Source organism: Lytechinus variegatus, chromosome 12 (genome assembly GCF_018143015.1).
Source record: "Lytechinus variegatus isolate NC3 chromosome 12, Lvar_3.0, whole genome shotgun sequence".
Classification (NCBI taxonomy): Eukaryota; Metazoa; Echinodermata; class Echinoidea; order Temnopleuroida; family Toxopneustidae; genus Lytechinus; species Lytechinus variegatus.
In genome coordinates, this window is record NC_054751.1 from 18,293,628 (window position 1) to 18,307,870 (window position 14,243).

The 14,243-nt window shown below is 38.2% G+C and overlaps 1 protein-coding gene across 1 annotated transcript; it reads right to left on the reverse strand.

The window, feature by feature from the left end:
* Positions 1–256: 256 nt before the first annotated feature.
* LOC121425326 (acetylcholine receptor subunit beta-type acr-2-like) lies at positions 257–11,707 on the reverse strand. The gene is made up of 3 exons (XM_041621356.1): positions 10,254–11,707; positions 951–1,096; positions 257–313 (listed from the first exon to the last, which is right to left on the reverse strand). The coding sequence occupies exons 1-3, from the start codon at positions 10,393–10,395 to the stop codon at positions 257–259; spliced, it is 345 nt and encodes a 114-aa protein (XP_041477290.1). The 5' UTR covers positions 10,396–11,707.
* Between the last annotated feature and the right edge of the window lie 2,536 nt (positions 11,708–14,243).

Genomic DNA, 14,243 nt, shown 5'->3' on the forward strand with positions numbered 1-14,243 from the left:
GCCATGGCGTAATTTCCGTCGGCAAGAAATTTATCCACATTGTGCTGCACTCCACCCAGGCGAGGTGAATGCGTTCCCGGCAGAATTGATGCCTTGAATGCATGAGCGCTGAAAGGCAGCTCGAGCTAAAGCCGGGGTAATAATAATAATAACATCGCGCCTCGGAATGGAAAATTTCTAGATAGATGGAGCTATATAAATGCTTATTATTATTATTTAGTAGTATAAATATTATTATCATTATTATTATATTAATTCAAACACTTACCATGGTCAACCAGGCGTTGATTTTAAAAGTCTCCAGTCGTTCATCCTGTTAAAATCAGTAATTCGGAGAAGTTTTTACAGTAAATGGAAAATAATCTTAACACATTAAAGCTGCACAATAATGATATAAAGTCGCATTTTTCCATTAACATTCAATATTTCTTATCAGAGATATTTCGAAACTTGCTATCTTAAAGCATTTTTACCCTTTAATTTAATATGTGAAATGAAAAAAAAGAAAGAAAGTGTAGAGATACACTGTTGGTTGTAATTTTACGATAATGAGATCATTAATAAGCTCTTAAAAACGGAATATGCTCTGGAATTCTTTATTTCTAGTTATTAAAATGAATAGTCTATCGTTGATTCCATTGTTGAAAATGGAATCAAGTGTTAACTTTATTGGACGGTGTTTTTCTACAAGAGTATGAAAACATATAAATGCAATTTAGAGAAATTCTTCAAAGAATTAAGTTTGATTTAAATTTAATCTTTAGTAGAGCGACACGTTCAATGCGTTATAGTAAACCACCCATCATAACATCTAGTGATTTGACTGCAAGCATACTGATTTTTTAGTAAAACTTTATTATTTGTTAAACTTTATTATTTGTTAACACCCCCCCCCCCAATATTCCCGCGAAGTAGATAAATTACGATTGGAGAATATTTCCATATCTTACCACATCCAGGACCTGGGCAACGAAAAATTGCATCTCGACGAGGGTTGTTTGGGAGATATTTTTGACCGGTCGAATCGACTTGTCGTATCGACCGTTCGAAAACAGATCCGAACGAAGATTCATATGGTCACGTGACCCCGAGGCTCCTGTAGAGTGGAAGAGATAAAAAGGAAAGGGTATACAACAGTCAGCTGTGTTGATACCATGGGGAGTTAAATATGGGTGTTTAAAGGGAAGGTATGTCGGTTACTTTCTTTCTTTATGGAGTATGATAAAAGAAAATTTTTCATCTTGATTAATCCCCATCCCCTCTCTTTCCGCTTGTTTCTTTCTCTCTATCTCCTGTCAAAACCTGAATGCAACATTAACCGTGTTAGCAGTTGATTACAAACTGTGAATAAGAATAAACAATTTTACCACCACCCTACCAAATGGGAAACAATATTGAGAACATATAGTAGGCAGATAGTTCTCCACGGATATTTTGCAGGTCTAAGACAAGGCCTACCAAATATCTAATATTTATATGATTTTCCACTATGACAGTTCATTTTCACCCCCTCGTTTAATACAACAAAAATGTAAGCTGTGCCTCTGGTTGCGCTTTTGGTAAATGCGCAACTCGACATTTTCAACGTATTCCCTTGGGAAATATCTTGGGGAGATATCTTACAGGCCGTCATTTACGTCACAAATTAGCGTTGATAGTAAAAACTATTATGGCATGCATGGTCTCAACCAAAGACGCTTAAATGTGTAAACTTCGAATGCACTATTGGGAAGTCATACCAACAATGGGGGAATCAAAACCTCCTTAAATTCTGTTCTGCATAGAAACGGTAACGTTGTCTACTTATAGGCTTACACATTTTTGTTCTATTTCAGAAATTTGTGTGCCTCATTATTGTAATAACTTTAAGTGATTGCGTTGCCACTGGTTGCGTTTCATTGTGATTAAGTGCGCCACCCGTTTCACTCGCATTGTCCCGGGGGAAATCTCGGGAGAATATCTCACATCCCGTCACTTACCAGGCCTACGCCAATTATTAGCATGGATTAGGGAAATCTGTTGATACACTTGCTACCGATGAAACCCTTATACCTCGGGTGCACTTAGAGAATGTATTGTGTTTGTGGCACAATATTTATGCATAAAAGTTGTATTTAAACCAAGTTATATAGTATCTATATAGTTAATAGTGTTTCATAACGTAATATAGCTGTGCGAGAATTACTTGAATATGCATTCATAATATTTATTCAACATTTATGATCACATAAATCTAGTAATTATCTAAACAATTGCTCCTTGGCAGTACACGGTTTCTTGAAGCAAATACGAACCAATTAGTATCGCGTTTTCCCTTTATTGGGATTATCCCAGTAGCTAGAATATTTTTTTTATAAGGATGTTATATCCCTTTGAAGGTTGTTTAGACGGATTATGGTCTTAAGCGAGCGAGAATATCGGATGGCATCTTTGGAAATGTGAAAGTTCATTCTCGCCGCCCGACCGCTTTCATTGCTATAAGGCTTACTATTCTAAGATGGATGATGGGAGCGTTACTACGTTACCACGACAATAACGATCTAACTTAAGAGAAAACATTGCTACATTTCATTTCCATCATCTCTTTTTCATTCACTTTGTATACCCCCGTCCTTCTTGGATAAGGGAAGGCATGGGACCCCTTGAGATTGACAAGTGCCATCGTGTAGAGAAAGGGAAGTGGATGAGGAGTCTAAGCTCCGTTGGTTGTTACGTGAGTCGAATCAGCAACTGGTACGACATGGGTTCATCTAGAAGATTGCGAGTGGGGGTCACGTGTGTAAGGAGGTTAATTTCGGTAAATGGCACATTTCTGTAAACTACCCACTTGGGAACCTCGTGAAACAAATTCATAATATAATCCTCGTACACACAACACATACATACAAATATCTAAACGTTACGGTGCGAATCGAAATATTCAAGAAATGTGTTTTACAGTTTTGTGTTGCTAGAAATTTGGACAACCGTGGATCTCACGAAATGTTACCTTATTGCGACTAATCATCATGATCAGTGTGGACTGAGTACTTTTCAACTGTAATCCTATATGCAAATGCATACATGTGTTTGCTGCCGGTCCTCCCCACATAGAAAAAAAATCAGCCTTCGTGCAGAGCTATCAAGATACATACGACCAAGTAATCAGATACAAAGTAACAAATTTGAAGATGCAGCTTAGTTACTTTGACGCGCTGATTTTTTTTTTCATCTGCCTTCTCACCATCCCTTCATTACGTCATTGCATTCCCCGCGTCTATAATCTTTTTTTTTATTTTTGTTTTTTGCTGTATGATGATGATCATCATTATCATCATCATCATCATTATCATCATTATCATTATCATCATCATCATCATTATTATCATCATCATCAAGTTTCAACTTGTTCACTTTCATCGTGTACTTTTTCCATCTTTAACTTCGTAAAGGCATTTGACAGCTGTTTCAGTGAATCTATGGATTGCGGTGTTCCTTGCATTTATATTCTCCAAATGATCGCTATTTCCAACACTCCGATGCGGAACTTTCTTGATTTATTTATCTATACATTCATACATTTTGAATTGACGTTAGAAAGGTTCAGCAAAATAAAAGAACGGATGCATGCAGCCCCCGGATATAGCTTAAATAAGTTAGGACTATACGGATAATGTGAGGATCTAAATGCATGGAAAGGAATATTTGGAAGAAGTACTGAGCGGAAATTTGAAATACGGTGTAACTAAAGGCATGTCAGGGGTTTAAATTTTAAGGTTTTCTTCCAACTTCAGTTTCCACGATATGAAATTATTTTATTTGTCAATGCAATACAATAGCCAAAAGTGGGTGTTGGCAAAGGTATATGCTACAAATTATGAATGAAACTCTTCGATGAACCAAGCACACTCAGAATTCCACGGCCAAACGTGCCAAAGGACATGAAGGATAGCATCATGCATTCAGGTGTGCATCCAAGAGTAAAGACCGCCTCAATCAAAGATAGCCGGAGGGCATAATTCCATTAATGAACGTTTGAATGTAATATCTTGAAATTTGGAGAATACCCCTGATTAATCACACATACACTTCATCGTTCCTTATTTTCTTCGTTCACGTCGTTTAGAGAGTTAATAATCACATTGAGATAACTTCGCCCATTCGAATATTGAAACTCTTTCATAAAAAAGGTATATTTTACGTGCTACACATAAGGATGGCATGAAAAAGGTGTAAGAGAGATCCCTTTAAAAGCCATTCGTCTCATAAAAAATGCCATTTTGGAATTGGATTCTTTTAAGACCAGGTTATGAGAAAGCCCAAACTTAATAGAAAAGCACTTAGAAGAAAGCGAGTGATGACGAAATAGGCAGGCATAAACTGAATCAAATAGACGTAAAATATGAGGAAATTTGAACTGTTCGGCATTGTCACACATCACCGACCATGCTGTCGATAGCAGTTCGAAACATCTTGCTATTTATTTTCAGAAAGAAATTCATGTGAGAACCTGGAGAAGACATTTGAAAAATTAAATTGGATAGGAGTCCCCAGACTTTATTCGCCTAAGACTTATAAAGGGAATTAGAGCCATCTTGCATTGGGCCTAATTCTATTTAGCATGTTCATTTGCTAATAGATCTGATTTTCAGCCTTCAGAGGCCGAATTCATATTGTGTATTCAATTATTCATCGAAGCATTGAAGACTAAAACACGTGATAAACTTAAGGCCCACTTTTTAAAAGAAGAATTCCGACAGAGACAATGCATGCACACTAAGAATTTAAAACAATTAAATGAATATCAGTGACTGCGCATGCTGCACGATATTATATGAAGGGTGTTCTTTATGTTTGTTTTTAAGGGTTGCTGATGAAATATAATGTGAGAGTTACACCAACATGCAGTTCTCGCCGCGTCAAAGAAAAATAGCCATGACGCAGTGGGAACTGCTTCAACGTACTGAGAGCGTAGCGGGAGCGCCGTCTGGACAGTGCGCAGTAATGACGCAGTAAGGACCCAATAACACCTTCACCAATGTAGCGTAGACCGAGAGGGCACGGGAAGAACGTTGCAACATATGTGTCCATGTCTACTGCACTGCTACTACGCGACCATCACACACACCCAGTAGACGCTACGTTCAAATATAACAAGGTACAATCTACTGGAAGTAGTCAACGTAGCGGGAACATAGCATAGACCGCTTTTGCGCGCAACGTAAACTTAGTGGGAACTTCACAAGGACCTGGCGCGGACGTAACATTTTTTTTGTAGAAAATCAACTGAAGCTGGCACCAGGTGCTTCGAAATTTCAACAACGTAGCGAGAACTTCATCTGATGTATAGGACAAAGTGACAACTGAATGTGCGTGGCGGCCGTGCAGTAGACTTGGTCAGAGTTGTTGCTGATTCTTTACCCCCATTACACCAACACTACGTCCATGCAGCTCTCGCTACGTCAAAGAAAAATGGCCACGACTTAGTGGGAACTGCTGCAGCGTACTGAGAGCGTAGCGAGAACTGTTATTGACGTGGCATAGTCTGCATGACCTCCGGAGACAAATTTTTCGCTACGTGGACTTTGAACATGTCCAAAGTCCGCGTAGTGGAAGCGCCGTCTGAACCGAGCGTAGTAATGACGCAGTAAAGACCTACCAACAGCTTCATAGACGTAGCGGACACCAAAAGAACGTGGCAACAACTCTGTCCATGTCTACGTTCAGCCACACCTTATCATTATTTTTTTTTTTTAATTTGTTTTTGTCTATGTTTTCAATCTTTTATTTTGATTACGATTTGTGTTATGTTAACTATTTCATTATACTCATTTTCTGTTATTTATTTATTTACTATGTATGTGTTCTGCTTTTCTTATCATGTTTATGTTTCTTTTATTCGTGGAGGGCTCCGTTGTAAACCAGTTTTTAACTGAACCGGACTACCCTCCACTGTTGTTTTTATCGATTTTTTGTTAAATAAAACATGAATACGAATACGAATAATACTGTACTGCCACTACGCGGCCACCACATAAACTCGGTTGGCTCTACGTCCAAATAGACGAAGGTACAGAAAGTCGCACAATCTGCTGGATGTAGTCAGAACGTAGCGGGAACCGTTTCGACGCAGCATGCACCGGCTCTGCGCGCAGAATGAACTTAGTGGGCACACCACACACGCAGCATAAACATCACAATAACGTGGTGCAAAAGTAGCACGCACGCGACAATTTAACATCTTTCGAGAAATTCAAACAAAGTTGGCGCCACGTCCCAGGGTTTCTTCTGAACTTCAAAAACGTAGCGGAAACTTCGTCTGGTGTAATGGGGGTATTACCTTCCGCCACGTCTATGCTACGTCTTTGGAGCTGTTAGTGGGTCCTTGCTGCGTCGTTACTATGCACTGTTTAGACGGCGCTCCTGCTACGTGGGCTTTGGACAAGTTAAAAGTCCACGTATCGAAAAATGTGTCTCCGGAGATCATGCAGACTATGTCACGTCAATAGCAGTTCTCGCTACGCTCTCAGTACGTTGTAGCAGCTACCACTGCGTCATGGTCATTTTTCGTTGCAGTAGCGGTAACTGCATGGACTAGCGTTGGTGTAAAGGTTGGTGTCAATCTACATTCTGACCAACGAAAACGACTCCAAACAGACCGACTGTATAACATCGGTAATAACGACGGCGAGGGGCGTTGGCCCCTACTATTTCAGTCAAACGTGAAAATTAGTTTGATTGTAGTTGTAAGGATGTAAAGCTCTCCCACTTTCAACTCATCCGCCATGCATGCACAATTTCAAATTGTTCCACGGCCCCTGAGAACGTAATATCTCCGTCGGGCTGGGGTCTGTGTCGCCGTTGTGGTAGTATTATCATCTCATGTATAGATGGGCCTCTTTGTAGGGATTAACCTCCAGATATTGAAACCATTACAGTTCTAGACCATAATGGTGATTAGCCGCACAATTCGCTTAGAGTGATTGACGAAGGTAAGTCGGATTTAATTGAAACCTTATGAGACAGTACGAAGACAATGATAGAAGGAACTTAAAGAATAAAACGATGATCTTTCCCCTAATCCAGATCACTCTAGGAGTTCGTTACCTTTCTGTTTTATTCCATTTAACACAAATAATATGATTACTTCGATTTTCTCATGACATCTTGCTCATCTTAACATTACGAAATACGTTGAACAATACACACACGTAAATACCGACATGACTGCGGCAACATTGAACACAAACAAACGCATGCACTCCCACAATTATATCTTATCATGAATATAAATTATGCTCAAAAGAGTATCACTATACTTTCCTTCATATTCAAAGAATATCTAGATTTAAAGTCGATCCATTAGATTCGAGAGCTAATTCAATCGGTTACACGGGACAATAAAGTTCATCCCTGAAATTATACATTTTTTGGAGAAAATATAATATATAATTTTGTAAAATGAATGAGAGCTACAATGTATCTCCGCCATGAATTTTCGATCCGACCATCCAATTCGCGAGTGACGAGTATCAACTTCGATGGCATTGAAATAGGAAGATTACATTTGTGCACTCATCTATTTGCATAACTACGTATAATGATATTTAGCACCTAAAGCCCACCTACGTGCCTACAAGATTGCGATAGCAAATATTAAAATGACACCCGGCCATGAGATGTTACATTTAAGAAATTGTATTTTTCTAATGAAAGATTGGCATACTTAGTGTAGAGGGGAGGGGTCCAGGACGCCCGACTGACTGTTGTCAGACAGTATTTCAAAAACATAAACATGATAAAAGACGGAGAAAAGGGCAGAGGGAAATGGTGTATTTGCCCCTTCGATCCGCCCATCCCCTTCTTCTCACACCCCTTGTTACCTTAGCCCTTTTATCATGTTTATAAAGGATGGTGGTCCACAGATACATATTCCAGTTTATGATTTTCCACCTAACATCATATTATAATTACAATGAAAAGGTTGTTGACCCCAATACATGATGCGGAATGAGTTAACCCCATTATGAAATGTCCTAATGATTAATCTATCATGTATATTATTTGTACCACTCGTTCAAATTAAACATTTTCTTTTTAAGTTTAATTATGTTTCTGATCCGTTACCTTCAAATCTATTCTCCTTTAAAGTACACATTTGAGACTTTGTGGATAGAAATTCTGAATAGAGCAATAATTCACTGTATTTGATCCCTAGTAATGGCACATATTTTCATAGAGATAAAATAATTTTCATATGTATATTGTTTCTTTCCCACTTCCATTTCTTATTCAGTTTATTTGCTTTGGTTATTGTGTATACAGTTATTGGGCCATATCAAGGAGTTAACCTTTTGATTGTATCTGCCATGCATCCGTGGTCTTGCATGCGCCTTGCATTAATTTTAGTAAGCAAATATTAAGATACAGTAAAACATATTACATCGATGTTCGTTGATTATTGAAAAGGTTAAATTGTCAATACAGTTTTATAAATCAAACTCCAAGCGTTAAATGAATACGAATTGTGATTTTCTTTCGAAACTAATAAAAAGAAATGCTAATGGTGTTCTGTTTGTTACTCTGGCATATTGGGTTGACATACAGACTGTCAATACTATGAATACAAAGCACGTCATATATTTTGTGTCTTTGTGTCTTTTCGCCTTATGTTTTTAAAGAAAACAAGTGTTCTTTGTCAATTCTAAAAGAGCAACACTACGCCGAATTGCATAAAATATGTCGTGTAGTTATCAACCATATCGCGGAGTGTTCATCAGGTGGTTGGTCGAACCATAGGCAATGATATTCAGAGCGAGTCGCCAAAAATGATAAGGCGGCTGCCAAAATTCTTATCTTATCTGGAAAAGGCGTGGATAACGTATACCGCTAAACCTTTTCTTCTCCCATTAGAAAGAAAGGGCGCCCCATTGGCAAAGGGTACATAAGTCAACCGGTTGATACCCGGAATAAAATGAACTAAATTGAAAGGGAATGCCAACTCTGAAAATACCATTACCCGAACTCTTTGGCTTGGATAGAAAGGGGGGGATATAAGAAGTATTCCTTAATCATGTCAGCGAAGTGTTATGCAAGACCTGATGCCAAAATGAACTCAATGAGCATATTATTGACTATAATCACTTAGACATAGATAAAGAATTACGTTACGCGATATTCTTTCTGCATGTTCCGTTTAAGGCTGATTTTATTATTTTTTATTATTATTTATTTATTCATATTTCACCAGGGTAGCTCATTCAACAAAAGTTGATCTTCCATGAGGCCCTGGATAACAAACATTGATACATTGTTAAGTAGAAGATCTTACTAAAATATTTAGATCATTCTGTTAATTCCTGTAAGAGATTATTTTTCAGAATAAAGATAAATGTTTAATTTTGGAATTTGACTGCTTTCGAACCCGAAACTAGATGTTGTGAAATGTCACATACTGCTCTGAGATTCAATGTATTCATCATTGTGAATGGCAAATCTTATATCTTACCTGTGCATGCTGAAGCCACAGACGAAATTGACTAACTTATTTTTCGCCGGCCTTTCTTTTCTGTTATTCACGTGAATGTGAACACATTCCTTTAATACATACATACATATTTTATAAGAGGAAATTTGAGACATAATATGTATACAGATTATCTGTCACGGAAAAATTTTGAACTATACTTTGTGTTAAGAAATGTTAAAATGGTACTGGCTGTTGTCGTGGGAAGGTGTAGGTTTAGGGCAAAGGCTCTAGCTGAAACTTACATACATGTACTTAGCTTATAAATATTATATGTCTGCGAAGGGTGTCATAAGGTACTAAACACATTGCATCTAATTGGTTCATATCAAAACAGTTAAAATCACCAAATTATTTGCTTCATGAAATGCCCTCCACGAGCCATTAAACAACCGATACGGGACTCTGATATTATGGCCCGTATTCTGAAGTCAGGTTTAACTTAGACCATGGTCTAACTCTGTGCCGAAATTATGGGAAGCCAAATGTTTCAAAATTTTGTTTACAGTGATTGCTTTTCATGTTTACTGTGGTCTTCACAAGTTCTTTAATGGTGAAGACAACTGTCATACTTATCCTTCCCAGGTAGTTAATAATATTTTGGGAATCAAATGAGATGATACACTGAACCGCTACTATCAGAGATTTATGTAACAACTGGCTTTCCATTGTTAAACCACCACTTAAAACCAGAGTTTAAATTAAACCCGGCTTCAGAATGCGGGTCTAAGTTAATCTAAATTCATACCTCCTGTAGCGTTAGAGTTGTTTGAAGAATTCTGTGTGGTATTTACGCTGTCTTGTGCTGAGACAGCAGGGATGGTCAGACAGACTAACAAAAGAAACATGATGAAAAACAACAAGCGATCGTGGGGCAGATCCTTGTTCATGCCGCCGAATCTCAAACTATAGTTCCTGATGACACAACTATGATCATATCATGTACAGTAGCCACAATGAGTTTAATACCATATCAACGGTGCCCAATGTCAATAACGGTTAGAGCGAGAGAAGAACATTGGCTCTTCCTCGTGATAAATCCAATAAATTATGTTGGTTCAAGAAAAAGAATCGGCTTTTGGAATAGGTTTTAGTGCGTTCTTCTGCAGATTCCCGGACATTCTGTCCATGTATAATCCGAAATGAATGATCCGTGTGTCCTATCCATATGTAACCCGACAATAATAATCCGCCTGTCACGAGTTTCTCTTCATGCTTCGTCACTCCCGAGGAAGATAGTACCATCATTAATAATTTAGTTTCCCTCTTTACATCCAAGGTATCTTCATTTCAAGTGTGCAGCCTATATAATTAAAGTAATGAAGCGGCTATATTGCGATGCAAACAGAATGCTCTATCATCATTAAATGGTTGGAGAAGACTACGCCGAAATTGGGATATTGGGTAAAGCAAAGTTTCTGTTTCACCATGCCGAAAATATTGCACATTGTCTAAAAGTCCGTACTTCACACCCCAACGGCACCTCTAGATAAGTCACGTGATGCTATCTTTGTTATATGACGTTTTCCACTGTAAACATCCTTTGCGAAACCTTGGAAGTTGGTAGCAGATTGATACATGTGAGTTATCACAACTTCATTTAGCCATAAATGGACGAATTGTTAAAAAGTGAACTCTTCCCGTGTAACGTTAACAAATGTTTATGTTTTAAGATGACACGCGAATACACGCTAGAAAGAATCGCCTCACATGGCAAAAATGCCATTATGGCATAGAAAAGGTGGAAGTAAACGTCCTAGCTGATGATGGGATATGAAATAGTAAAGCACGTAGCAGTTACTTATTCCAAACTTTTAGACTTCACAACATGCATCGCTACAACATGAGAGTGAAGGAAAAGATTACATAGATATCTATATTCACAGAATCTGCATGAGCTTAAGAAACATCATATTTCATAGTGCGGCCGACAACCCTGCTTAATATGTCCTGGTATATAATTCCACCGACGGAGCATTTAACCTTTCCCGCGCTTTGATGTATCGTCTGCACAGCGTGTGTGATATACTACCAACAATCTAGGCTCTTTTTTCTCTCTCTCTCTAACGGTCATGGCGCGCGTGTGTCGTCTACTCCTGCTGCCCCCCTCATGTGGAGATGCCCCATGCTGCTGGGGCTCTCTGCCGGCCTGATTCTAATTAATATTGTGACGAATCTCACTTCTCAAACGAAGGTTGGAGACCAAAGTTGAAGATGACCGTCTGTCTGTCGAATGGATTTATATCCATTTCTTCATATGCTAAGAGCTGTCTTGAATATTTAATTGATTTTTTTTTCATTTTCATATGGGCCTTCTACACTTGCGTAGGACGCACACACACATGTTGAAGTGGACATAGAAAACTGGTTATATGTAATAACCGGCAAACCTGTCGGTGTACGAGCCTCCGGATTTCTATTATTGATTTAGGCAAACGTTAATACTTTTTTAATTGATTTCCGCCTCCGTTTAAAGCACAAGAGATAAATTGCGATGTGCATGTGTTTCTAGCAATGAATTCCAACGGCGGGAATATGTATTTCGATAGGAGCAATTTCAAGATTGTAGACTCTTGCAAAATAATATTGTATTGTATTGTATTGAGGGAGAGTGGAAATACTCTCATTTATTTCTTTCAATCATTACATGTAAAAACATACAAATATCATACATTATTTTGAATATAAATATACAAATATATTCATGAAACATTAAGATGAGATTTGAAAAAAGAATGAAAGAAACAGGTATCCCCAAAAGCCTCAAAGGCTCGAAAAAAGGGAAATCTGTTCATTATTTTTTGTTAGATAACAACCGACAGGACCACATTTTGTTGTATTATTTACAAGCCAATATGGGGATCCAAGAGGGCTTACTTAAAAATCAATTTCTGTGACTTTAAATGTATTCAATATAATGACCATCATGTTCAAGATAATATGACAGTCACTATAGGAGGATTATGATGTTTTGAAAAAGCGTTTTGTAGAGTTGCATTCTGGTTATTCTTAACACGAGTGTCCTTTACTATCGCATCGCGGCTGACCTATCTCAAGTAGATGTAGATTGATTCTCTAATCATGTAGATCCCTACTATTCTGAGGTCTAACCCCCTCCTAAAGGTCAGTTTCCATCGTGTATCGACCATGTCGGCAAGGGAGTAGCGGCCTACGGCACCTCCCGTGGCACAAGGTCTCTGCTCCTCATCTTTCCTCTTCACAGGGTCATCTGAGGGAAGTTAAGCCCGCAGCAAAAGACAGATTGAGTATGTTAAACTGCATCGAATTACCCCCTAATCTGCCCTTATTGTGACATGTTGATCCAGTTCTTGCCCAATGAAAGATTCATGAAGCATCTAAGGTAATGAAATGCTTTCCTTGGATGTGAGGACTTTGTCGGGTGTTGGTAGCTAACGAGATTGATGACAGTCGGGTAATGAAGTCTTGAAGTAATGAAGTATCTGACAGTTCCAATTTCGGTTGTTTGATTTTTTAACAAGAATACATAAAATAAATCATCCGACGAGAATTTCCCAATCGAATATCAATTCCAGTTTTCCGTCAGAACTATGCCCAGACACCAAAGAATTGTTTGTATGTAGCCGAAATGAAATGGTTCCATGTCTGTGAAAAAAAGACTTGTTGACAGTCCCGTTCTTAAGGCCTTTCAACTTTTCTGAGTCAATTTCAAATTTACCCGGGGGGGGGGGAATTTCTGATGGGTGTTTCATAAAGCTGTTCATAAGTTAAGAGCGACTTTAAGAACGACTTGCGATCTTTTCTTGTGGTAAATGATGCATTGAATTGGCGGAATTTTGCGCGTAAAAAAGGTTCACCAGACGTTCTTAAAGTGGCTCTTAACTTACGAACAGCTTTATGAAACGGCCCCAGGATAGATTCATTCGAAAAAGGGTGTATTATATCATCATTTCTATGTGATACATTTTTTGGTCTAAAATACGAGATGGTCACACTCCTAACATGCCTAAGCTAAGCTGATAAGTGTGAAATTATATCGCAGCTGTCATGGAAATCATGGAAATGGGAAGGGTATTCAGTTGAATTGCATACCATTTTGTCATACACAGTTGCACTTCTGTGTTTTATAATCACCACGATGACGGATGTGTGTATATAACGGGTCACTGATTTATATCTGTGTCGTCAACCACTCCCATTCAACTGTACTCCAACCATTTCGCATCCCAACTATTCCAATTAGGTGCTCATCTTATCGATATTTTACACGTGGTTACAATTCGAAAATCAATAATGAAGCTTTCGCTTGCTAGATTGTTGTATGCCTTTGAATAGAAGGGTTTTCGCACAATTCATTACTTTTATTATCTGATCAGTAACACATTTTGTAAAAAATCTGAAGAACCTAACGTTACTTTAAGCAAAAGACACTTCCATAATCATGATAACCACTTAAGCCGTTTCTTAAATTCGAACTGATATGAAACAATGCGGCCATTATAGATCATAGTGCCATGATGATACATGCTAGTTCCTAGCTGCTTCTACTTGTTTTGCCCTTCTTCTTCCTGATGTTAATAGTTTCAATTTGTTGTGAGGCCTTAATTTGCTCCTCCAGTTTTGCTGTTTCCCTTTCCATCTCTTTCCTTCGGACATTTTATATTCTTTCAGCTATTGCTCCTTCACGTTCTCATGGCTTTCATTCAAATGATTCAGCTGTAAAGTTTTCTACCCATATGTTGGGCAGGTATTTCGACTT

What these genes read in the sequence shown, in the direction of transcription:
- LOC121425326 (XM_041621356.1), bottom strand. Translation starts at nt 10,395, where the DNA reads ATGAACAAGGATCTGCCCCACGATCGCTTGTTGTTTTTCATCATGTTT. An exon ending in CAACTCTAACGCTACAGGAG is followed by an intron (nt 1,097 to 10,253) that starts GTATGAATTTAG and finishes TCCACTCTACAG; the next exon opens with GAGCCTCGGGGTCACGTGAC. An exon ending in TTGCCCAGGTCCTGGATGTG is followed by an intron (nt 314 to 950) that starts GTAAGATATGGA and finishes TGATTTTAACAG; the next exon opens with GATGAACGACTGGAGACTTT.